We start from the raw sequence: 24546 nt of genomic DNA, 5'->3' as shown, positions 1-24546 counted from the left end.
CGGGCCCGGAGCGCCCCGCCTCCCGGCAGCCTGGGAAACTTGGCGCTGCAGGAGTACGAGCTGCCCGGAGGGCCAGTCCACGCCGGACTCCTGGCTCCAGGCCGGAAAGGTTCTGGCTGATCAAAGGTCGATGTTGCCCCTGCCTCCTGGCCGGGAAGGATAAATACGCGCGGCGGAGGCACAGCAGTACAGGCTGGGGGTCGTGTCTGCGGACCCCGTCCTTGGGCGCCGCCGGCGCTATGTGGCTTTCGCTGCTGCTGCTGCTGCTGGTTGTGCCGCTGTTGGCGGTCCTCTGCAAAGGGCACCTGCGGCCGTTCGCAGGCAGCTCCCCGAACCCCTTCTCCGAGGACGTCAGGCGGCCCTCCGCGCCGCTGGTGACCGACAAAGAGGCCAGGAAAAAGGTTCTCAAGCAAGGTCAGCGAGAAGGGCTCCAAGGCTGTACTTGGGCGGCCTCTCAGGTTTGCGTTCCGATTCCAACACGGCGATCCGCTGCCCACCTGGGCCTCAGTTTCCCCATATGTAAAGTGCTGGGAGGGCTTCCTTGAAAGTGGAGGCGCCCCGCTTTCGTGTCTCCTACGGGTGACAGACTTTGCCCAAGCAGGCCCCCAGGCCATAGTGGCCCCACGGGCGGGGGTCCTGTCCTCCGCTTTCTGAGGTCATGGCGATGAAGTTTTGGGGGTGATGGTGGGGTGGTCCTGAGCCTGGGGCCAAGAAAAAATTCTTGGTGCAAAAAGGTGATTTTATTAAAGCACAGGGACAGGACCCATGGGCAGGAAGAGCTGCACTGAGGTTGTGACAGTTAACTCATTATATACCCTCAGGTTGGGAGGGGGTCAGGGATAGAGTAAGTCGCTAAGGTATTTTGGAAGCAAGATTTCCAGGACCTTGAGGGGCGAGCTGTTGCTAGGGAAACACCAATTACCGTTTAACAGAACCTCAGTCATGAGAGGTTCTGTTACATCTATACATAGATGTATATTGGGAGGCCATACACTTGGAGTATGATTGCCAACATATATTTTGGGGTAATTGAGATAAAGGAAGTAGACTTACAAGATGGGTCCTCAAGGTTGTGACAATGCTAAGCTCAGATTCTCTTTTGCCCCTAGCAAAGTGCCATCATTGAAACAGCTAAGCTCCAACAGGGAGGTCACTCTACCAATTTCAAGGACTCGTCAATGGGCTGTAGGCAGTAAGGGAATTTAATTTTTCATTTGCCTTAGTTTCCTACATCACCATGGCAAGCACTTAAACCCTTTTCCTTTGTTCTTGGGTAGCCAGGAGTGTCCGAGGATTATCACACAGATCCCACCTGGAGTTGGGTGTGTGTGTGGGGGGGGGGGTACTAGATTGTGTTTTGCCCCTCAGCCTGCCTCATGCTCCCTCACCAATGGCATAGCCAGGAACAGGTCCACGACCCGCAGGATAGACAAGAAGAGACCTTTCCCCCACTTGGTTATAAGACCTTAACTTTTCCCCTTACTCTCCCCCATGGTTCAAGGGCATGGAGGAGCTGCACATCTCTTCCAACCCGTGTGGGAAATTGTATTTCGCCCATCAAGTGATTTGAGTGGCTATGCCTCGTCCCAACTCTTATGGTTGGTTCTAAAACTTTGGGAGAGGCTCAACAGGGTGCCTCAGGCTGAGAGCTGCTCTTTGGTCAACCAGAGTATCTCCACTATCATCTTTAGAACATACTTTGGGGTTCCTCATAAGGTTTAAAGAAAGGGTTGTGCTGCTTTAAGAAAAAAAAGTTAGATCTCCTCTTTGATCTCCAAGATCCCTCCCACTTGTAAATTTTAGAATTCTTGTGACACATCTTGTGACACAGGCGGAGACAATACTGTTTTAAGTGGAAAGACTGTTAGTCTGAACTTCTGAGATGAGGGTTTTAACTTGGATTCTGTCATTAATTTACTGCATAGCCATTATTAGCAAACTCCACTTCTCTCGGGTTGGTCTAGAAGTGAGATGACTGGGGCACCTGGATGGCTCAGTTGGTTGAGCGTCTGACTTCAGCTCAGGTCATGATCTCACGGTCCGTGAGTTCAAGCCCCACGTCGGGCTCTGTGCTGTCAGTTCAGAGCCTGGAGCCTGCTTCAGATTCTGTGTCTCCCTCTCTCTCTGCCCCTCTCCCACCCACACTCTCTCTATCAAAAAATGAATAAACATTAAAAAAAATTTAAAAAAAATGAGATGACTGATGTAACTTTTTCCAGCCAGGTTGTGTGATCTATTAGTGAATCATGAACTGGATTTAGTAGGTTGTATTTCAAAATGTAGTAGAACAGAAAATATCAGAATCATCATACATAGTTCTGTAATACTTCTATTTCAGTTATTGTGAAACTTCAACTCCCGTTATTTAGATTATATACTTATTTATATTTTGAATTGTGATATAAAATGTGTTTTTCACTAGACGTTTTTCTTTTTTTTTTTTTTCTTTTTTTAATGTTTATTTTTGAGAGAGAGAGAGACAGAGTGTGAGCAGGGGAGGGGCAGAGAGAGAGGGAGACACAGAATCTGAAGCAGGCTCCAGGCTCTGAGCTGTCAGCACAGAGCCCGACGCGGGGCTCGAACTCAGCGACTGCGAGATCATGACCTGAGCTGAAGTCGAACACTTAACCGACTGAGCTACCCAGGCGCCCTAGACGTTTTTCTAAAAATGTTTGAAAAGTTAAAAGTTTCCCAAGTTCTCTTGCAGCTTGGAAAAATTCCAAATCTCAGTTCAAGAATGATCTTTAGGGGCGCCTGGGTGGCGCAGTCGGTTAAGCGTCCGACTTCAGCCAGGTCACGATCTCACGGTCCGTGAGTTCGAGCCCTGCGTCAGGCTCTGGGCTGATGGCTCAGAGCCTGGAGCCTGTTTCCGATTCTGTGTCTCCCTCTCTCTCTGCCCCTCCCCCGTTCATGCTCTGTCTCTCTCTGTCCCAAAAATAAATAAACGTTGAAAAAAAAAAAAAAAAGAATGATCTTTAAAGAACAGATCACGTGTTGAAGTGCCCACGTGGCTCCATGTGCTGTCCTTTTATCTTGCTTAGGTGCTGATTCCTTAATTCTGCCTCCAGACTTCTCTGATATGAAAGGGTGGTGCAATGATTTCTCAGCTCTGTCCTGCTCAAGCCTCTGCTTCAGGATCTTGAAGAACCATCATAGGACCAGGCTGTTCCGCTGGTGCCTACAGACCCTGTATTTTTCAAAGATAACCGACTTACGAATGGACAATTCCAAGAGCCACAGTCTGCCCACAGCACTCTCCTGTGTCCCCCGTTTCCTTGTTTCTTTCTTCCCTAGCTCTCTATCTGCACTTAAGTTTCTCAGCCTGTATTATTTTTTTTTTTTTTTAAATTTTTTTTTTTTTTTTTCAACGTTTATTTATTTGTGGGACAGAGAGAGACAGAGCATGAACGGGGGAGGGGCAGAGAGAGAGGGAGACACAGAATCGGAAACAGGCTCCAGGCTCCGAGCCATCAGCCCAGAGCCTGATGCGGGGCTCGAACTCACGGACCGCGAGATCGTGACCTGGCTGAAGTCGGACGCTTAACCGACTGCGCCACCCAGGCGCCCCTCTCAGCCTGTATTATTATTGTCAGCTTTCTGTTTCTGTTTGTGTTTTGTTTGTTTTCTTTAAAGTAGGTAAAATCCCCAGGTACATATTGGTTTTAGTTAAATCGGCTCCAGTAAGACCAAATCACTGTCTTTTTTTTTTTTTTTTTTAATTTTTTTTTTCCACGTTTATTTATTTTTGGGACAGAGAGAGACAGAGTATGAACAGGGGAGGGGCAGAGAGAGGGAGACACAGAATCGGAAACAGGCTCCAGGCTCTGAGCCATCAGCCCAGAGCCCGACGCGGGGCTCGAACTCACGGACCGTGAGATCGTGACCTGGCTGAAGTCGGACGCTTAACCGACTGCGCCACCCAGGCGCCCCCCAAATCACTGTCTTTAATCTGCCTGGCTGGTCCTGAGTATCTCCCAGGTGCAATGTTTGAGATATTTTAGTCGGTTGCTCCATGCCAAACTGCACTGGAGTTTTCTTGCATTGTATAAGCTAGCAGAGCCTTCCTGGTTTCTGTGTCTTTGCTCTTTTGCTGCCCCTGCCTGAGAAGCTCACCCTCCAACTCTTCCCTCTGCTGCAGCTTTCTCAGTCAGCCGAGTGCCAAAGAAGCTGGATGCAGTGGTGATCGGCAGTGGCTTTGGGGGCCTGGCTGCAGCTGCGATTCTAGCCAAAGCCGGCAAGCGAGTGCTGGTACTGGAACAACATACCAAGGCAGGAGGCTGTTGTCATACTTTTGGAAAGAATGGCCTGGAATTTGACACAGGTAAGGCTTGTGTGGGAAGGGGTTGGGAACATGGCTGTATCTTTAGGAGGCTTGGAGCAGCCACTGTGGGATGACACTAGACGTTTCTGTTGTTCTGGAGGCCCCAGCTTCTCTCTGGGCACCACTTTCTTTGTCTGACAGCCATCACCGCGGGGAGCTGAACTGGGTAGAGATCTGGTGGTTTCTGCTGCAGCACCTCCCCACAGAAAGTTGTGGGTAGCACTCTCCGGGCACGGACTCAGCCATGCAGGACTACCTCTTTCATTTCGCTTCTTTTATCTACCGTTCCAGGGATCGGCTCCCTTATCCCTATGACATCTTGTTCTTCTGTCTCCCAACAGGAATCCATTATGTCGGGCACATGCAAGAGGGCAAGAGTAGCCGTCTTATCCTGGACCAGATCACTGAGGGGCAGCTGGAATGGGTCGCCTTGTCTTCTCCGTTTGACGTCATGGTACTAGAAGGACCCAACGGCCGAAAAGAGTTCCCCATGTACAGTGGGAAGAAAGCTTACATTCAGGGCCTCAAGGAGAAGTTTCCCCAGGAGGAAGCTGCCATTGACAAATATATAAAGCTGGTTAAGGTAACATGGATGTGCTGAGGACCCCCCCACCCCCACCCCCCGTTTATTCCCGACAAGGCTGACCTTCATTAGTGCAGTGACCGGTGGGCGAGGCAGAAAGGGAGGACCGGTCAAGTCTGCCCTGAACTTAGCCCTACCCTAGTTGGCCTCTGCCCCGCTGGGCCCTTTCTCTGGAGGCTGGACTTGACAGCAGCCACTCTCACTTTGGCCTCTGGCGGGAGGGGTTGGGGGGAGGACAGGAACCGTGTTCTCCTTTTGGACTAAGCTGGCTTCTGTGTGATCAGATCACACCCGTTTTTACTTCATCTGAGACCAGATGGGATTTTTCGAAAGGAATTTGGGCAGGAAACCGAAATGCAGAAAAGGACTCATCTGAATGTGGAATGGGAAAAATTCACAGAGTACAGATTTTTCAAAATCCAAGTTCGGCCAGGGCTAAATGTTGCTGGGCCCCGGTGCTGGGCTGGTGCGCAGGCTATTGGAATGGTGATTCCGTTACAGTGGCTCCTCGCTGCTTATTTTTTTTCTCAGGCGGTGTCCCACGGAGTCATCCTGGCCATCTTGTTGAAGACCCTCCCGTTGCGCATAGCTCAGCTCCTCAGCAAGTGGGGGCCGCTCACCCATTTCTCTGCCTTTCTTCGTGCTTCCACCCAGAGCCTGGATGAGGTCCTGCGGCAGCTGTCGGCCTCCCCGGAGCTCCGGGCGGTGCTCAGCTACATCTTCCCCACTTACGGTGGGTACTGGCCTGGAGTCCTGGGCGGCTCCTGGAGGAGGAGGTGTTGCCCTCTTGGCTCTCAATCTTTCTTTCTGAACCTGCCTGACTGACTGAAGTGGAGCAGGATAAACCCAAGGCCCTCTGGAGCTCTTGGGTGAGAAGTCTGTCCACCTACCTGCTGGACTCCCTGGCACACATTCCCTGCGCCATGCCCTGGATGCTTTTCCTTTTCAGCCAACCGTGTCCTCCCTCGTCTCAGCAGCATGTCACTTTGAGGGAGGACATTCCCACTGGCCCCCGGATCTGTAAGGTACCCTGTGTTTGGATGGCAATAGATAGGCCCTCTGGCTGCCCTTAGCCCTGGGGATCATTTGGATGCTGGGGTGGGCAGACCGAGGCTTGTGTGCTTTTTGACAGGAATCTGTCTTCCTCTTTAAATGCTGCTGCCGCCTGCTCTTGCCTCATCGCCCCTTCCTTCCTTCTGTAGGTGTGACCCCCAGGCACAGTGCCTTCTCCATGCACGCTCTGGTGATGAACCACTACATGGAAGGGGCCTTTTATCCCCGAGGGGGTACCAGTGAGATCGCTTTCCACACCATCCCTGTGATTCAGCGGGCCGGGGGCGCTGTCCTGACCAGCGCTACTGTGCAGAGTGTGTTGCTGGACTCCACTGGGAAAGCCTGTGGTGAGAGCCCCGCATCGTGCTTCATGGCTCCTGGGCTGGGGTGGGAGAGAAGTGGGGTGCAGAGAGAAACAAGCACAAGGTATAGAAAAACCGACCTCCTCACGGGGAGTTCAGGGCTAAAATTGCCCAGAGCAGGGGCTCAGGGAAAGCGATTAGAAAGGACGCAGGAAGGATAAAGGATTGCATGGTCCCCAAAGACCAGTATTTGATCATTTATTCCATAGGCAAAAATAGGGATCCAGTAATCCAAGATCCCCTTGAATGTAGGGGCTGTGTCTTTTTTTTTTTTTTAAGTTTATTTATTTTGAGAGAGAGAGAGAGAGAGAGAGAGAGAGAGAGAGAGAGACAGAGCACACCAATAGGGGAGGGGCAGAGAGAGACGGAGAGGAAGAGAACCCAAGCAGGCTGTGCACCACCAGCACAGAGCCTGATGTGGAGCTCAAACCCACAAACTGTGAGATCATGACCTGAGCCAAAGTCAAGAGCCAGATGCTTAACTGACTGAGCCATCCGGGCGCCCTGGGGGCTGTGTCTTTGTGCCTCTAGATCTTAGCACATAATAGAGGCTCCATACATGTTTGTTTAGTGATTGGTGGGATGAATAAATAACCTGGGCACTTGAAAGGGCATTGTGGAGGCCAGCGAGATGCTCTGCCCTCAACCTGTAAATGGCAGAGTGGAGCCTAGAATCTCGTTACCCTGGCTCGGGTCTTTACTGCCACCTGCCCAGAGCATCAGAATTCCACCGTGGATGAATTCTGTGAGGAGAGGGTGTGTGCAGGGAAGGACTCTGGTAAACAGAACAGGCCATCCATGAAATGGGGGGTGCTTAAAGAAACATCAGGGAAGGAGACAGAGAGAGACCTGAAAGAAGAGGGCTGGTGTGACAGTGAATTCACCAGAGAAGTCTTTCAAGGAGGAGGTGTGTGGATGGCCCACTGCACAAAAAAATCAAGGGAGAAAAGGTCATCAGCGATCTCTGAGAATACATTTGTAGAAGAGACTAGGAAGTTGCTGGGTGAGACGGGAGAGGTGGTTGGTTGTGTGAGATTTTTCTCTGATGTCCACAAGCAAGTTCCTCTTCCAGCCAGAAGAGGTCCTTGAAGCAAGGTGGGTTATCAGTTCAATTAAATTCAGTTCAGAATATTACTCATATTTTTCAGGTGCTAGGTGATAAAAGATGGAGATAAAAAGATGAGATGGCTATAAAGAAAATCTGTAATTCAATAAGTTTCTAATCATAGGGAAGATCATTGAGATGTAAGGTGTCATACAGAGGTACAGACTAAGGATGGAGGAAGGAGGGCAGAGGTGCTTGAGGCAGGTCATAAAGGGTGAGAAGAAGCTAGCCCGAGCTTTTGGGATGTTCCAGGCAGGGGGAACAGAATGTGCGAAGGCACGGATGCATGAAAGAGCTGACTATTTTTAGGCGTCTGGAAGTAGATTGAACCCAAAGATGCTACTGTTTTTTATAGGTCAAAGTGGTTGAATAGCAGCTGTTTGATATGGTGCCACCTAATAGTTTAGTGCGTGTGGCCAGAGACAAGGCTGGAGACACAGAAGGGACCAGATCTTGGAAGGCTGGTACAAGACTTTGGAGTTTATCTTACAGAGGTTGCGGTGTCATTGGAGGGTCTCAGAGTATTTTGGCAATAGAAGTCTGGCAGCAGTGAAGAAGGGCCTGGGGTTCCAGTGGAAGGGCTTCAGCCCATGAGCTTTGTCACGGTTAGTGTGGAGGTTTGGCTACAGAAAAGGGTGCCCACATGGCGTGGGGAGAGAGCCAGGGAAGGTAAGTGCACAAGTGACTGTGGGGTTAGGCAGAGAATGCTTGAGGATGTTTCACTTGCTTTGCAGTTTTGCTTGGAGCCTGCCTGCCTGACCATAGCTGGGCTGGATGCCCAGGTCTAAGAAGATAAAGTGTAGGCTGGGAGAGATCTGTGTAAAACCTGGAGTGCAAAGAACCTCAGCCAAGCTCTTGTGCCTGCAGGTGTCACTGTGAAGAAGGGTCAGGAGCTGGTGAACATCTATTGCCCCATCGTGATCTCCAACGCAGGACTCTTCAATACCTACAAGTACCTACTGCCAGAGAATGCCCGCTGTCTGCCAGGTAAAAGACTGGGCTACTTTGCTCTGCGAAGCTCCTAGCAGTGCCCCCTCTGGGGCTGGCCTGCCCAGCCAGGCTGGTGTTCTTGCTCCTCTTGACTGCCCTGTGACCGTCCTTAAGCAGAACAGGTGAGCACGAGCACACCATCTCTAGCATCTGTTCCCAGCAAGACCTCTGTGTTTAGGGGTTGGGAAGCAGCTTTCTTTGTATTGAATCACCCCCACAGACCCCTCGGTCCTTATCTCTCATTCCGTCCTTGGCATATTTACCCCTTATCCCCTATAACCTCACCCGCTTTGCCCTCTTCTCTTTCAAGTCTGTTGCCTGTTTTCAGCTTCCCCAGATCTTAGAGCTAATAGTTCATGATGGTGGGTAGCGTCCTAAAGGAATGCTGCTTGGGTTTGTGGTATGAATCCTACTTTTTTCCCTGAATTCTTCACTTACTTTGAGTGGGAAAGCCTGGTCTGACATCAGTAAAGGAAGCTAAGGCCGGCATGGAGAAGAAAGTCTTGCTATAATTGTTGTGTGCTTTATTTGGGACCCAAGGTTCTATTTTTTTTTTTTTTTTTTGCCTCTTTCAAGAACCAGCTACTTGCTGGGGCTGAAGCTGCGGGAGTACCCTTCTGGCTTTCTTCTGTCCCTTGAGCTCTGGGCTTGTGCTTGAAATCTGGGGCCCGGACAGAAATAACCCTCAATGCAGTCTTCTCTTCTAATAGGCTGTGTCCAAACATAATAAAAGCCTGGTTTTGGGGGGTGAGGGGCAGTAGGCATATCTGTGGGTGAGCCCTTCCTCGGTAAGTCTGTGTGAGAGGCTTTACCTTTGTCGTGGCACGTGATCCTCACCGCCACCTGGGAGACAGATGTCATCATCCTGATGTTTATGGGGCCGGAGGAGAAGTGAGACCCATACGGGTGAAGTGACTTCCCAAGGCCACCCGGGTGAAAGCAGCAAAGCTGAGATGAGAACACTGGTGGTTCTGACTTGAAAGCCTGGGTCCTTGGCCCCGTCCGGACTGAGAAATGTGGAGCTTCACTCAGCTGGGCGTCAACTGGCGTCTGTTGCCAGAGAAGGCCTGTCCTCCCTCACACTGTGTGGGGTATGGCAGACTGGCCGGTGGCAGGGCAGCTGGCAGACTTTGCGTTTGGTACTTCCTGCCTCCCTGCCTCCCAGGACCCCTGAACCCTGGCTCTGATGGGTCCCAGTGCCCCTCCCCCTGCCTGCCTCCTCCCCAGGGCGCCCTGTCAGGAGTTACAAGTTTAGCTTGCCCTCCCTTCTCTAGTTACAGTGTTTACTGCTTTTGTGTATCTAATCTAATGGCACAAGCCCCACCTGGCTGAAAAACCATTTGCCCCCTTAGGAGGAGCAGTTGGATGTTGCCTCAGATGAATCCCCGTTTGAGAGCGTTTCAGGCAGTGGCAGCCAAGATGCTTAACTCAGGAGACCCCCAGGTGCTGGGACTCCTTTGTTTCCACCTGCTTTGGGGGTGGGGGTTCTCATAGGTCTATCTACCTCTCAGAGTTGAGAACCAGATGTCTGGTGGCCTTTGGAGCAGGCAGTGCTGGCTGGAGTCGTGTGGAGGTGGGGTGGTCAGGCAGAGGGAGCCTCTGTGAATAGGAGCACTTTTCTTAAGTCCACTGCTGGGCCTTCAGGAGGTTCCTGGGGATGGTTTGGAGAGGAAGTTGTTTGAGTGGGGAAGACTCGTCGGACAGTATCAATAAGGGAAGCTGAGGCTGGCATGGAGAAAAAAGCCTGGATATAATTGTGTGCCTTATTTGGGACCCAAGGTTCTATTTTTCTGCCAGGTATGTGGTTCCTGGATCCCATCCTTCTAGTTGGAGAAAAAGGGAAAGGAAGGGCTAGGTGGGGTAGTTACTGTTCTTAAGGGCCTCTGGAGACCTAGATGGTTTCACCCGTTTTCTCCATGATCACCCCCATCCCACCTGGAGAGGGGGAGCCGGCAGTGAGATTAGCCCCAGATGCTGGAACCCGGGTGAGAAGGTGCTCCTACGGCCCCGCCCCAGGGCAGCCCGCCATCCCTCCCTGTGGCGGTGGAAACCCACATTCCCCTTCTGTCCTGATTGCGCCCCCATGGCCCAGTGGTCTGTCAGTCTCTTACTTGTGGTCCTACTGGAATTGCTATCCCGCCTCCTTTCACTCTCAAAAGCCTGTTTTGGATGATAAATCCTATGGTCACCCTACACATAGCACTCAGCTCTTTGTAGCCTCTATTAGGAAAGCCAGCTTCTTTCAGGAAAGCCTCTTTTCCAGGAGACAGGCATCATATCTGATTCCTTGTAGTGTCCCCAAAGCCTAGCAGAGGATCCAGCACATTTTAGGTCCTCAACAAGTGCTTGTTTAACAAATTAAGCACAGTAGCCAGTGGCCCAGTTACCCCTCAGGCAGGTGGTGGTCCTGGGAATGGGAACAAAGGTAAGACTTTGTGGGAGCCATTTCCAGAAGGCTGGTCTGGGGTCATTTGTTGAGAGGTGGGGGAGCCCAGCTGCTTAGCTCCAGGGGACATCAGATGGCTCTCACAGAGGCTCTTGCCTGCTTCCACAGTGCTCTTCCCTCCTCCCCTACCTGAACCTAAAATGCCAGCTGGCAGGAACGGTGTTGGCATTTGTTCATCTGCGTTGCTTACCATTTTGAAGTCTTGTTCAGCCTGTTCAGCACATTAGGAATTATGTATATTTGCTCATTGGATGGCTTGTATTCTTTTTTAATGCTTTTTTTATTTTGAAATCTTCATTTTGTTGTTGTTGTTTTAATGGTGAATCTGGTTGTTCCTTTATAGTTACTATTTGAACACCTATTTCAGGAGGAGTGGTATTTTTAAAAATTGTTTTTAACATTTATTTTATTTTTCAGAGACAGAGGGAGACAGAGTGTGAGCAGGGGAGGGGCAGAGAGGAGACACAGAATCCAAAGCAGGCTCCAGGCTTGAGCTGTCAGCACAGAGCCTGACGTGGGGCTTGAACCCACGAACTGTGAGATCATGACCTGAGCCGAAGTCAGACACTCAACTGAGCTAGCCAGGCGTCCCTACATTTTCTTTTTTTTAATGCTTATTTTAAGGGAGGGAGAGAGGGAGAGAGAGAGAGAGAGAGAGCGAGAGAGCGAGAGAGCGAGCGCACGCGCAGGAGAGGGGCAGAAAGAGAGGGAGACACAGAATCCAAAGCAGGCTCCAGGCTCTGAGCTGTCAGCACAGTGCCCGACACGGGGCTCAAACTCACAAACCGCGAGATCATGACCTGAGCCGAAGTCAGATGCTTAACCAGCTGAGTCACCCAGGTGCCCCTAGATGGCTTGTATTCAATGTAATATGGAAATCAAGGCTTATAACAAACTACTGTTCATATGTATGGTCTGTAAAGTGTGGAGCCCAGTAATCTGCTCATAACTTAAAGCCAATAGGGAAGATTGCAGGCACTGAGCCAGCTTAGAGAAGCTGGGCCTCCTGGGCCTTCAAGGGGGTTTAGAGCAGAAGTGGGGGGTGGGCAGAGGAGTGGGAGCCCAGGGGTGTGTTCTTACCAGGCAGAAGACAGAGAAGAGCAGGCCCTGTCAACACTGTTATTTTAGTGTTCAAACAAGAGTTGTGAAGATGGCCAGGTGCTAGGCTGGTCGCCGAGGGTGAGGCTGCAGATAAAGCAAGTTCTAATTTTAGTATATGTGCTGCCGAAGCGAGCACAAAAAGCAAGTTCTTCCAGGGCAGGGAGCGCCTCCCCCCGCCGGCTGTGTTCACACGGCCCTCACCTCCACTTCGGCAGGTGTGAGGCAGCAGCTGGAGATGGTGCGGCCTGGCTTGAGCGCCTTCTGTGTTTTCATCGGCCTACGAGGCACCAAGGAGGACTTGGGGCTGCAGTCCACCAACTACTTTGTGTATTTTGACACAGACTTCGACAAGGCGTAAGGCGTGTGTGTGCATGTGGGGGGGTGGGGAGGGTGTCAGCTGGGGCCCACAGCCCACGGGGCTCTTGCCTCCTCCTCTGACGCTGGAGAATCCGCAGCAGTTACGGAGTGGGCCTCAGCTTCATCCCTGTGGGGGGTCCCGGGGGCTGGCCTGTCCTTGGGGCAGTGGCAGTGAGGAGCCAAGGCCTGGCAGCGGCAGCCACAGCCCTCGCCCTCAGGATGGAGCACTACGTCTCGATGCCCAGGGAAAAGGCTGCAGAGCACTTGCCCGTCCTCTTCATTGCCTCCTCCTCAGCCAAGGATCCCACTTGGGAGGACCGGTTCCCAGGTGGGCCTTTCGGTCGGGGGCGGCACGGGGGCCGGAGCAGGGAAGGGGCCTGGCATTAGTAACCCCAGCTGTGTCCCCAGACCGGTCCACGATGATCGTACTGGTGCCCACCTGCTATGAGTGGTTTGAAGAGTGGCAGGAGAAGGCAGACGGAAAGCGGAACAGCGACTATGAGACACTCAAAAACTCCTTTGTTGAAGCCTCTCTGTCGGTTGTCATGAGACTGTTCCCACAGCTGGAGGGGAAGGTAGGTGGGCAGACCATGTGGTAGTGACAACAAACCTCTTGGTGCCATTTCTGCTTTCTTTTGGGGAGGGAAATAAAGCCCTGAAATAACTAAGCTCCAGGGAAGGGCAGGGAACCCATGCAGGCATACAGTTCAGTTGTGGAGAACAGAAAAGGGAGGAAACGAGGATCTCACAAGGCCCCACTCCCACTCTGCTGCCTTTTGTCTCCTCAGGTGGAGAGTGTGATTGGAGGGTCCCCGCTGACCTACCAGTTCTATCTGGCTGCTCCCTGGGGTGCCTGCTATGGGGCCAGCCATGACCTGGACCGCCTACATCCTCATGTGATGACCTCCATGAGGGCCCAAAGCCCCATTCCCGACCTCTACTTGACAGGTACACTGCCCCATTTCTCTAGGGCCTACAACCCCGGGCCTCCCGGTCACCCAAAGTACTCTGTTCTGTCTGCAGATCCTACTGTCCCCTGCAGCCTTCCACATGGGGATGGGCTACCCCAGCAGGCTATGGACCCTGGTCCTAATGTAAAGCCGTCTGTGGGTGGCCTAGCTTGGAGGGATGAACAGGAGAGCCTTTGCTCCCTGTCCCCCCGCTTGGGGAAGATGCTCATGGGCCTGTGCTCTTGTCTCCTAGGCCAGGATGTCTTCACCTGTGGGTTGGTGGGGGCCTTGCAAGGGGCCCTACTGTGCAGCAGCACCATCCTGAAGCGGAACTTGTACCTAGACCTTAAGAATCTCAACTCAAGGATCCAGGCTCAGAAGAATTAGTCCAGAGTGGAGTCTGAGGAATTTGGCTCGTGCTATGGCACAGCCCTGGACTTAGCCATAATGTCTTCCTGTACTCGTTCTTTCCTCACATAAGGCACTCTAATCTGTTTTTGATTTCTGAAGAGGTCTGACACACAGGTCACAGTTCTTCAATCACAGTTCTCAAGTTGCACCTCTTCCAGCTGGGCAGGTGATTGCTCAGAGCTAACACTGCTATCCCTGGTAAAAGGCCCGGGGTGTTCCAGTGATTTGGGCAGCCTGTTTGGTCAAGCAGTGCTTTGCACACTGCGCTCCCATCGCCTCCCAACCCAGAAGAGTCCAACTGAATGTTCTTTTGGTCAGGTGGACAGAACCCTCCGTAGTCTTGGTCAGCTGAAGCAGATTGGGCCAGATGTCCTGAGGCTTCTCTTCCTTCATTCTCCTTGCTGCACCGAAGGAGTTCCATACTGCTGTCGGAAAAGGGTGCCTAGAGAGGTTTTTGTCAAAACCTGGGCATGGTTTTGGTTGTAGTTCCGTGGGTTCAGAGGCCCCCAGAGAGCCCGTTTTTGTTGGTTCCAGTGGCTCTTTCAGAGGGTGGGGAAACACCTAGGGTAGTCTCAATGTGGTTGTGGGAGTTGGGGGTAAAGACGTTAGCGAAGTATATATTGAAATATCCAATTCACATGCAGCCAGGCCCTAGGTTTGTCTTCCTTATTTTCACGGTAACATTGGGTCTCCACTGGGTCAGCACCAAGATACCCTCATGGAGCTCAGTACCTGAGCCTCAAAAGTTTATCTTCCAAAAATCCACAGCAAAGGGTGATGTTAGCAGTTACAACACTGGACTGGAAAGATGAGTTCATGGGGGTTGAAGCAGACTGAAAGAACGTTCCAGGCCAAGGTTACAGCAGATGACAACCACAGAGGTAACTGATTGTAAGACAAATAACCCAGCCACCTCCTAGACCTAGAACATGGGCTGCCTGGCGGGGAGGAGTGGGGCTGGAAATCAGTCAGGATCAGAATGTGGAAAGCTACGTAACGAGTGTACAAAGGTCAGGGATGGTGTTCCCATTTATTGGTACATACGGGGGGGACTGGATGGAAAGGTGAACAAAGGCTGAAGTTTTTTTTTTTTTTTAATGACCTTTCACTTGTATTAGGCCTTATTTCTATCAATTTGATTGCCATTTTAATAAATTTAATGTTTTTATAGCTTTAATATTTGAAATTTATTTTGGTTTCTGTGCAGTGATACAAAACTACATTGAAACGGCATTCAGAGAAGCTCAGGAAAACATTACGTACTGAAAAATACTTATCATTAGACCAAATAAGCTTTAAAAAAATAAAATTAGGTAATCATATAGTTAAGTTAAAAAAGCTGAAAATATAAAACATTGCAAAAACAGTGGCACTCTACTAATCCGGTAAACAAAAAAGGGAGACAACTTCAACAATCATTTATTTAACATGAGAAACTTCTGAATTAAAGGAATATCTAAGTGTGAGGAGGCTGCTTTTGTTGGCAGCTTGTAGCTACACAGCTCAGACCCAACACTATTACAGAGGAGTTTCTCAACTGGGACATTTAGGAAATTCACAGGTGTCTTGAGGAACTAGGTGAGTTGAGATTCTGTCTTGCTCTGGATGAAGAGTTAAATGGAACCTGGAAATCTCTTCCCAGGATTCTTCCTTAAGCAAGGCAATGTCAAAGGCAACCTTCTCAGCAAGACTTTTCAGAAAACAGCTGGAAGAACACCAGGATCTGGTGTCTGGTGTACAAGATACTCTCTTCCCTGTTCAAGTGATTCAGAACATGTGCGAAGTGTGCTAGCTTTCATCACACATACATAACAGCATTATGTATCAAGTTACCTTGTAAAAACAAGAAGCAGGCTTCCTTTTTTGATTTAGATGTCATGAAGTAGAGAAAAAAATGAGAATCACCATCAGGGGAACTCTAGAGGTTTATAATTCTATCACCAAACGTTTCATTAAAAGCCATTATGGGAAAAGAAACGTCAGCATACATATAGCTCATTGTCAGGTCTTTCCGAGTTGTTGTAGCCTTTCTAGATAGACTGGCCTTCGTTCCCCCAGAGTCCAGAAAAGCATCTTTAAATAATTCTACTCAGTAATCTGTAGCAAGAAACGAAACCCCTCTACTGACATCCATGACTGAAACACAGATTCCTCCTACTAGAAATCAATTTTCAACCAAAGGCTGGGGCAGGAAAGACATAGCTGTCTAGATAGCGGTGCTTCTCGTGGCTCCAGGGACTTCCCTGCCCATCCCTACCCTTCCCCCCACCCCGCCCCCATCTTGAGAGATGCCTCAAGCCAGCTCACCCTCATCCACACCACCTCTAGAAAAACATGCTATCAATAGTTTATCTTCAAAAGGACAACTACTGAGAAAAGTTTTCCACTGGTGTGAGAGAGTTCCTTCAGTGTAATTTCTACAGTGAAGCTTAAATTCTATTGTACTCTTTTAGCACAAGAAACGATACTTCTCGGATGCTCAAAACATGGAACTATGCGGACTCCACAGAATCCTTATGCATCCACTTGGTGCCAACCCTCTTGGTTCCTGAAACCAATCTTTCTTTCTGCTCACCCTCCTTACAAGCAAAATCTATCAGTAAGGGACAGCAACCAGTAGCCAGGAAGAGCTGTATGAGACATCAGGTAAGTCACATTCAGACGTCCTGAACAAGGAAAATGTCTCTGCAAGAAGACACTGAACTCCTGAAGTACCTAGGGGATGTCACTACACTAGGCAGCTATGCAGGTGGTGCCAAGGGCACTCCTGCAAGTAGCTTCGTTTTGGGGAGGAGAGACCAGATACAGACATCAGATAAGTCTGCTTTTTTGCTGGAGTTACAAAATTTGTGATTGGCATTATTAAGAGTTATTAGAATAGAATGGAAAGAGCCAACAATCACGTGGTGGAGGAGTTAAGAAGGTGCATGGAAAAACCTGAGCTGGGGCCTGAAGAAACATCTGGGGAGGCAAGTGAAAGAAGAGAAAGGAGTGTGCCCTGACTGAAGAACAACCACGGAAGCCAGGGAATGGAGGGCACAGCAACAACAAAAAGGCACAGAGGCCTAGATGGGCCTGACAAGAGGAGCCTTCGGCCTGGGCAGGATGCAGAGAAAACCTGGCAAGAAAGTGCCCATCTGCAGAGTCCTGAACACTACAGTCTATACAGCTAGATTCTCTAAGCCATGAGAGGTAGACAGAAGCTTTAGATCAGGGCAAGGATTTTGGAAAGATCAATCTGTACATGAGAGAAGATGGACAGGAGGACCAGTCAGGATGGCTCTTGGGCGGGTTGGGAATTCAGGAGAGAAGTGAAATGGTGGGGGTGCGATGACAGAAAAGCAAGGAAAATGGAAAGAAAGATTATACTGGAGACTTGTTAATGGATAGGTCTGTTGTAACAGATAAAAATGGTAAAAGACCACAGTTTGGAGCTGAGACAAATAAAATGGGCAGCTGAGATGGGCAGCTTGATGGGTATTAGAGAGAACTTCAGTTTTTAGTGCCAACAGAGCAAACTAACAGCGCACAACAGGATTTGATTCTTTGGGAACCAGGCCAAGGATAAACACTTGGGAGTCACTCACTCAGAGGATGAGGGATGGATGAATTTCTGGGAAGATGAAGGAAGAGAGAAACCAGCCTTTGAGGGCTCTCTTCCCCCACCAGCACAGGGTAAAGCAAAGTTCTTAGAAGCCAGGACAGTCAGTCAGAGAAACCAGAAGGGGGGAATTTCAATTTGGATGGTCAATAATGTTCAGTTCTATCCAGAACAAGACTAAGCTTTGAGAATAACCCATTACCTTTGGCAATCTGAACCTCAGGAAAAACACTACTAGTAGGAAGACAGGGACCGACATGAGTGTACAAAGATTACGAAGGGAAGGAGTAACAAACAGGATGGATGGGAACGGGAAATCTGGGCATGCATAAAGGTAGAAGGAAAGGTGCTAGTGTAGACAGAGAAACAGAAAACATCAGAGGGGAGAAGGAAAGGTAGGCAGAGGGGAACTATGGTTTTACAGAATGCTAGGAGAGCCGGACAGAAAATTCCTCAGAGGAAAGTGTTACAAGACTGACGCACAGGAAGAGGGCATGACGCCGAGAGCATTCATTTATTCCTTGTCTCCATAAATCTCAACTCAAAGCCATGCTGTTTTAAGTGAGGTGCAAGGTCATGTGCCAACAGGATGGTCCTTTCTGCAGAATGACTTGAGCAGCACAGAATTCATCCCACCCCTCACTTCCCACATTCTTTGTATTTCCCTGAGATCAGCTATTCTAATTCCATTTTTTTCTCTGCAGAACAACTCTCTCTAGGCTCTCTATAATAGGTAGCACAGCTAGAACGGACTTAAGTAAAACTTCAAACCACAGAATGATCCAAAACACTATGTTGGATCCTCAGTTACCCCAGGGGAACTCTCTGAATTTCTTAAGTTTTAACAACCTCTGACATGGAATGGAAGGAGAGTTTTTACTAATTACCCTTGACATCCTATATCAGATAGAGAACCATTAACTAGATTAAGGTAAAAGAGACAGTACAGTTAGTTTCTGACTACAAGTCTAATTTGTCTATTTTAGGCAACAAATGTCAAACAGAGTTTATGGGAAACCTTTCATAAAACCCTAGGAAAATAATGCAGATCAAAACCAAACCCTCCTGCACATTTTCTGCTGCAAAGTATGAGCTCACCCTATTTTAAAAAGTTCCTGTTACAATTATGAGTATAGCCAAACACAGTATTTTCAATAATCATAACTATATTTTTAAAAATCTGTGATGGGAACCGTGGCTTTACAGCTTTACTTCCAGAATCCCCAAGTTCAGTTTTATGCTCAGTACAACCAAATGGAAGCTGACTCACTTTGTCTTAAGTAATACGAAAATATCAGGAAAATGTGAAGAACTTACACTAGACAGGTTGGACTGCAGGCAATAAAGCACTTTTTAAAAGCTGTTTTGGTTTGCTGCTGAAGCCTTTGAAGAGAATTACGTATTCAAAGTAGCCCTTTGCCCGTCAGCATTCACCTTCTACATCTTTTGTAGGGCACATCCCTCCAGATGAGGCCTTGGTACAGAAGCACCTCAACCTGCAGGTGAGTTTTCTCCTAGGTTGACTTTTCAACCTAGTTTTCTCCTAGGTCTGCAAAGATAACTTGTGGTGGGTGCAATGCTGTTTTCAAGGGTTAACTACGAAAGGGCCAAGGCCCAAGGGAAGGCAGTCAGCAGCAGTAGCCTGCCTGGGGCTGAGGTCTCCCTTTGGTCATAGCTGGCTTCCCACATGCTCCCTCTACTCACACTCAGAGGAGGAAAGGATGGAAGACACCAGCATAGGTGATGGGGACACAGGAGTACAAGGTCACCAAAGTGCAGGTGCAAAAAGCTAAGCAATACCCCCCGCCTCTGCCAGGCCCGATTTGCCACCAAACCCTAGAGGAGGGGGTGTCTCTTAGGTCACAGCACTTTTTTTTCTTCATTTCTCTTGATTTAAAAACAAATCAGCAGGGAGGACAAAGTTCTCAAGAACAGAGAAATCAAATCTGAAACGAGAGCAACACAATTCATTTGTGACATTTAATCTCCTTCCAGGGGAATACACCTCACTGCTATGAATCTAGGGGAATACAAGATCCTATAGGAGTTCCAGTTCAGGAGAAACTGAAAAAATTCAGAATTAAGATAAGCTGCCGCTCCAACAAAGAACAATCGGTAAAATTAAAGCACATAAAATTATTTTTAAAGTCAGTTTGAAATCAAACATATACTAGAAAGATACACACTTGGTGAAAGGAATATGGAAATCCTGGTCTCTGCTTTGTAGTATTTCTGTGTTGTTTTGAATTGTTTACATGTGCATTTTATTTTATTTTATTTTATTTTTTTAATTTTTTTTTTTTCAACGTTTATTTATTTTTGGGACAGAGAGAGACAGAGCATGAACGGGGGAGGGGCAGAGAGAGAGGGAGACACAGAATCGGAAACAGGCTCCAGGCTCTGAGCCATCAGCCCAGAGCCTGACGCGGGGCTCGAACTCCCAGACCGCGAGATCGTGACCTGGCTGAAGTCGGACGCTTAACCGACTGCGCCACCCAGGCGCCCCTACATGTGCATTTTAATTAGGAAAGGGAAATGAATCCTTAAAGTCAATTATCCGGAAAGGTACTAGGCCAAGGCTAAATTGTGAAGTTGACCTACTGGGCTAGTTAGCAAAGGTGTTTGGAGCTGAGTGGCTTATTCTGTTGCTGGTATGGACTATACATGTGAACTGCGTTACCTGTAGGGAGTCTTAGGAAAACTTACAGTCAAGCCACCAAGTACTATTTACCAATGTCCTGACTGTCCTTACATAGAAGGGGAAAGGAGGGGTGTGTGCTGGCAAGGCAGTGGAAATACCCTGTTCCCACTCAGGCTGCTTTTGGGGAGAATCCTGCTCAGCTCCTACTCTGTGGGGGTGGAAGGAATGCTTTGCTTTCTGGCAGGCGTGAGTTGGCTGCACTTAGGAAATCGAGTCCACAGTTTAGTAGGGCTGATCTCTAGAGTTGGAGGCCTAGATGTTTCTGGACTCACTGGTATTCGGGGAGTGTAGTCAAATGCTCTGCTACCTAAAGCATGGCTCCACAGCATGTGATGTCACCTGGGAACTTCCTAGAAACGTAGAAGCAGAAGATTCCACCCATATGTAATCAGTCAGACTTTTCATCACAATTCCCTGGGTGATTCATGTGCCTACTAAAATTTGTGAAGTGTTGGTTCGGTGCAAAAAGCACAGGATGGGTGCCTAGGGGGTTGCCATCAGGTCTTGATTTTGACACAAATTTGTAGTGGGAACTTCGGTGTGGGGGCAGGGAGGAGGAATCAGAATTTCCTTTTCTGTCAAGGGAGGGAGCCGACTTACAGCACGTGGAGGTCTCTTCTAGCTCTCATATTGCAGACACGTACATATGGACATCTCTACTTTGTGGTCCGCAAAGGGTGGGGCAATGGCCATCGTGTCAAATGTAAGTGCTCTGCTGGGCCTATCTGAGACTGCCTATCCCTCCCACAGACCTGGGGCTTCTTTCCTTACCTTCTGGTCCAAACGCTGGTAATCACTGGCCTTTGGCCGTCGAGTAACTTTAGATCTTTTTCCTTCTAGCACAAAAGCAATAATCTGGGGAAAGGAAAATGAAATTAACAAGTGACTCTACAATGACATATCTCAGTCTCTGAAATCAGAGGTAATCACCTGGTAGTACATTTGTTAAGGACCCTGACAGTGAAAGAGTAGTACACCCACAAAGAGACCTTTTTAAGTTATGACAATTTTAAGGAGGACAGGGCCTCCAGTCACCTCAGAATCTTTTATACTACTAAGTATGAAGTAACAGATGGGAAGAAGACTGTTCTGGGCTTTGGCTTGTGGGAGTCTATATGATTTACTCAAGAGTACAAAGATCTGCCAACTCCTCCCCAGAAAGCTCTAGGATAAGACACTCCTTTTTTACTCACAAGCAATAATTATTTCTTATCTGCAAATGTACTTTTTCACTCCACACTTGCTCCACTTTAACCTTACCACTTTCACATCTACAGTTACTTTCTGGATGTAGAATAAGGAACACCTTTTTGTTAAATGTCTTCCCTCATTCCTTACAGTCATAGGCATATTGACAAATTGAACGCTCCAATTTTAACCAGGCTGTAGAAACTACTAAATTCTTAGGACTCAATACGAAATGCAATCATTTCGTCATCAGAGTGGTTGCTAAGCAACAGATATTACTCTACACCAAACATTGCTAAAGTAGTAAAAGATGAGTGTCTCCATGCAATTTCTGGCCATTCTTCTAATCAGAAACTCAACTGACTGTAGAAGACAGTCCCTGGGCTCTCTGCTGTTGATGTCAAAGACTATGTAACCACTCTTTCTGCCATTGCAGACGGAAGGTAAAAGCTTGGGAAAGGAAACTAGAAATCATTCACCATCTTCAGAGTACTGTATTTACGAACTGTCAGGTACTCAGGTTCTCTAAGGCTGTAAAGGACCTAAGTTTAAGATTATGGGAGGAGACCCCAATTCAGGTCAGATCACAATAATGTCCTTACTTAGCACCTAATATAGCAGCAGAGGGCACTCAAAGGTATCTGACATGAAAACAAATCATTTATAAAATGAGAGTAGAGAGCCATAGCAGAATCTGAGGATAAACTGAAGTTTGTCTTAAAATCCCCAGTGCTCATAGGCAGATGAGTGATAGATACCGGCCCACACACCAAACTTTCAGGGTGGAGGAAATCCCATTCCTCTTCTTAAGGCAACTCTTGACTTACCTTCCGCTTGTTGTGATAGGCAATATAGAGGACAGCAACAAGTATGGCTGCAGTCACCAGATATGCAAAGAAGTGGCTGCTCTCTGCACTGGCACTTCCAAGACTGTCTTTATAAAGGTCATCATTCTCCCTACCCATGGAATCCAAAAGTGTTCCTTCACGGTTCTCACTGGAGGCAAGGCCGGGCATCTCTTTCTCTTCTTGGGGCGGTGAACCTTCAGGCTCTGTATCGCCTTCCTCAGCCTTCTTGGGCTCCACATCTTCTGTAAGCTCTGAAGACTTACCTTCTCTCTCCTGCTGTGGAGAAGTGGGGTCAGAGTCCAGTAATACTGTCTTCCCAGATTCACCTCTAGAAGCATGCAGAGAGGTATCTTTGTCAGCTGGTATGTTTAAGTCAGGATTGGTGGGTTCCTTGTTATCAGAGGAGGGGTTGGAGACCAGCTTGTTGGAGTTCAAGGACTGCTGCTGCAGCTTCTCCTTGCTAGGGTCATCTCCCGTGGTCTGGGGCTGGGGCTTCTGCTTGCTGGAGCCCTGTCCTGTGGACTGCGGTTGGGGCTTTACCTTACTAGGGCTGTCTCCCACGGACTGTGGCTGAGACTCCACCTTGCGAGAGCCGTCTCCCACGGACTGTGGCTGAGACTCCACCTTGCGAGAGCCGTCTCCCGTGGACTGCGGCTGGGGATCCACGTTGCGAGAGCCGTCTCCCGTGGACTGCGGCTGGGGATCCACGTTGCGAGAGCCGTCTCCCGTGGACTGCGGCTGGGGATCCACCTTGCGAGAGCCGTCTCCCGTGGACTGCGGCTGGGGATCCACCTTGCGAGAGCCGTCTCCCGTGGACTGCGGCTGGGGATCCACGTTGCGAGAGCCGTCTCCCGTGGACTGCGGCTGGGGATCCACGTTGCGAGAGCCGTCTCCCGTGGACTGCGGCTGGGGATCCACGTTGCGAGAGCCGTCTCCCGTGGACTGCGGCTGGGGATCCACGTTGCGAGAGCCGTCTCCCGTGGACTGCGGCTGGGGATCCACCTTGCGAGAGCCGTCTCCCGTGGACTGCGGCTGGGGATCCACGTTGCGAGAGCCGTCTCCCGTGGACTGCGGCTGGGGATCCACGTTGCGAGAGCCGTCTCCCGTGGACTGCGGCTGGGGATCCACCTTGCGAGAGCCGTCTCCCGTGGACTGCGGCTGGGGATCCACCTTGCGAGAGCCGTCTCCCGTGGACTGCGGCTGGGGATCCACGTTGCGAGAGCCGTCTCCCGTGGACTGCGGCTGGGGATCCACGTTGCGAGAGCCGTCTCCCGTGGACTGCGGCTGGGGATCCACGTTGCGAGAGCCGTCTCCCGTGGACTGCGGCTGGGGATCCACGTTGCGAGAGCCGTCTCCCGTGGACTGCGGCTGGGGATCCACCTTGCGAGAGCCGTCTCCCGTGGACTGCGGCTGGGGATCCACCTTGCGAGAGCCGTCTCCCGTGGACTGCGGCTGGGGATCCACCTTGCGAGAGCCGTCTCCCGTGGACTGCGGCTGGGGATCCACCTTGCGAGAGCCGTCTCCCGTGGACTGCGGCTGGGGATCCACCTTGCTAGAGCCGTCTCCCGAGGACTGCAGTTGAGACTTCTCCTTGTTAGAGTTATCTCCCGTGGACTGTAGCTGGGGCTTCTCCTTGTTAGAGTCATCTTCTGTGGACTGCACCTGGGACTTCCCCTTGCTGGAGCCGTCTCCCGTAGCCTGAGGCTGCGACTGGCTAGAGTTTTCTAGCGGTAGGTCTACTGAAACAGAGAAACCAGTTGGCCCTGAAGAGAGGGAGGCCAAGAGAAGGGAGCCCTCAAAGCTAGATGAAACCGAGGCAACTGGCAAACGGGGGAGGTGGGTGATGGCAAGCGGAGGAGTGACTACGGCAGGGAAGTAGCGAGCTCAGAGAGCGACCCGGGGCGGTGAGGATGGTGGGCCTAGGGGTGAGAGTGAGATTATTTGGGGTGGGAGTGGGGGGGTCTTACCCGCCACAACGACGCTCAGCAGGATCAACGCAACCAGGAACCGCATCCTGCACTAACTGTGCTTCCGCCCTCTACTGCTCTCGCGAGACCCGCGCGTGCGCGCTCTTAGTGCTCTTGGCTCCGCCCCTTCCTGCGTGCGTCTTCCGCCGCACGCTCAGGCGAAGGGAGGAGCTTAGGAAAATGCCGGAGTGTCTGGTGGTTCCTCCCTTACCCTGTGCTGTGGTTCGGTTCTTCAGTGCAGGCATCTAACAGTCTCCTCCTTTTCCAGGTTTCTTCTCTGCATAGCAGCCGCTACAAACATCACTCTCCTTTTCCTTCTCTCCCCTTGTACTTCCGAGACGATACAGGTCGAACAGGAGCTCCCTGGTCCGCGGGTGATCCCATGGGAGTGACGTCACTGGGGTTCGGCCCCTCTTGGCTCCAACCTGTGTTCACATTTTTAACTTCTCCCTTTCTCGTGGTTCTTTCGCTGTAGCACACAAACGTGCTGTTCTCTGGTGTCTCCTATCTGGAAACAGACACCCATCCTGCCACCTTTGTAGCGGGAGTCTTCCCATCCCAG

General features: G+C 49.9%; 2 protein-coding genes across 3 annotated transcripts; one reads left to right on the top strand and one right to left on the bottom strand.

Moving 5' to 3' along the window:
• Nucleotides 1–26: 26 nt before the first annotated feature.
• RETSAT (retinol saturase) lies at nt 27–14856 on the top strand. The gene is made up of 11 exons (XM_030310998.1): nt 27–414; nt 4139–4321; nt 4663–4904; nt 5436–5637; nt 6107–6304; nt 8292–8411; nt 12177–12315; nt 12537–12646; nt 12727–12893; nt 13107–13266; nt 13522–14856. Exons 1-11 carry the CDS (start codon nt 240–242, stop codon nt 13653–13655), a joined length of 1830 nt encoding a protein of 609 aa, XP_030166858.1. The 5' UTR covers nt 27–239; the 3' UTR covers nt 13656–14856.
• A 204-nt stretch (nt 14857–15060) lies between these two features.
• Nucleotides 15061–24076, bottom strand: TGOLN2 (trans-golgi network protein 2). Of its 2 annotated transcripts, none has more exons than XM_030310997.1 (4): nt 23985–24076; nt 21997–23753; nt 20753–20836; nt 15061–19226 (listed from the first exon to the last, which is right to left on the bottom strand). In XM_030310997.1, exons 1-4 carry the CDS (start codon nt 24028–24030, stop codon nt 19221–19223), a joined length of 1893 nt encoding a protein of 630 aa, XP_030166857.1. In that variant the 5' UTR covers nt 24031–24076; the 3' UTR covers nt 15061–19220. The 2 variants fall into 2 exon arrangements, with proteins under 2 accessions (XP_030166857.1, XP_030166855.1); XM_030310995.2 differs by having other exon boundaries at nt 21997–23756; nt 23985–24074.
• Between the last annotated feature and the right edge of the window lie 470 nt (nt 24077–24546).

This window comes from Lynx canadensis, chromosome A3, assembly GCF_007474595.2.
Source record: "Lynx canadensis isolate LIC74 chromosome A3, mLynCan4.pri.v2, whole genome shotgun sequence".
NCBI lineage: Eukaryota > Metazoa > Chordata > Mammalia > Carnivora > Felidae > Lynx > Lynx canadensis.
The sequence above is the reverse complement of the archived record's forward strand: the minus strand, read 5'-3'. Positions and strand labels throughout refer to the sequence as shown.

Bases quoted from the DNA above. Each gene is read 5' to 3' on its own strand.
- TGOLN2 (XM_030310995.2), bottom strand. From the start codon at position 24,030: ATGCGGTTCCTGGTTGCGTTGATCCTGCTGAGCGTCGTTGTGGCGG. The intron at 23,757-23,984 runs GTAAGACCCCCC...TCTCTGTTTCAG, and splicing joins GCTGAGCGTCGTTGTGGCGG to TAGACCTACCGCTAGAAAAC. The intron at 20,837-21,996 runs GTAAGTCAAGAG...TCCTTTCCCCAG, and splicing joins CCTATCACAACAAGCGGAAG to ATTATTGCTTTTGTGCTAGA.
- RETSAT (XM_030310998.1), top strand. From the start codon at position 240: ATGTGGCTTTCGCTGCTGCTGCTGCTGCTGGTTGTGCCGCTGTTGGCG. The intron at 415-4,138 runs GTCAGCGAGAAG...CCTCTGCTGCAG, and splicing joins GAAAAAGGTTCTCAAGCAAG to CTTTCTCAGTCAGCCGAGTG. The intron at 13,267-13,521 runs GTACACTGCCCC...CTTGTCTCCTAG, and splicing joins TCCCGACCTCTACTTGACAG to GCCAGGATGTCTTCACCTGT.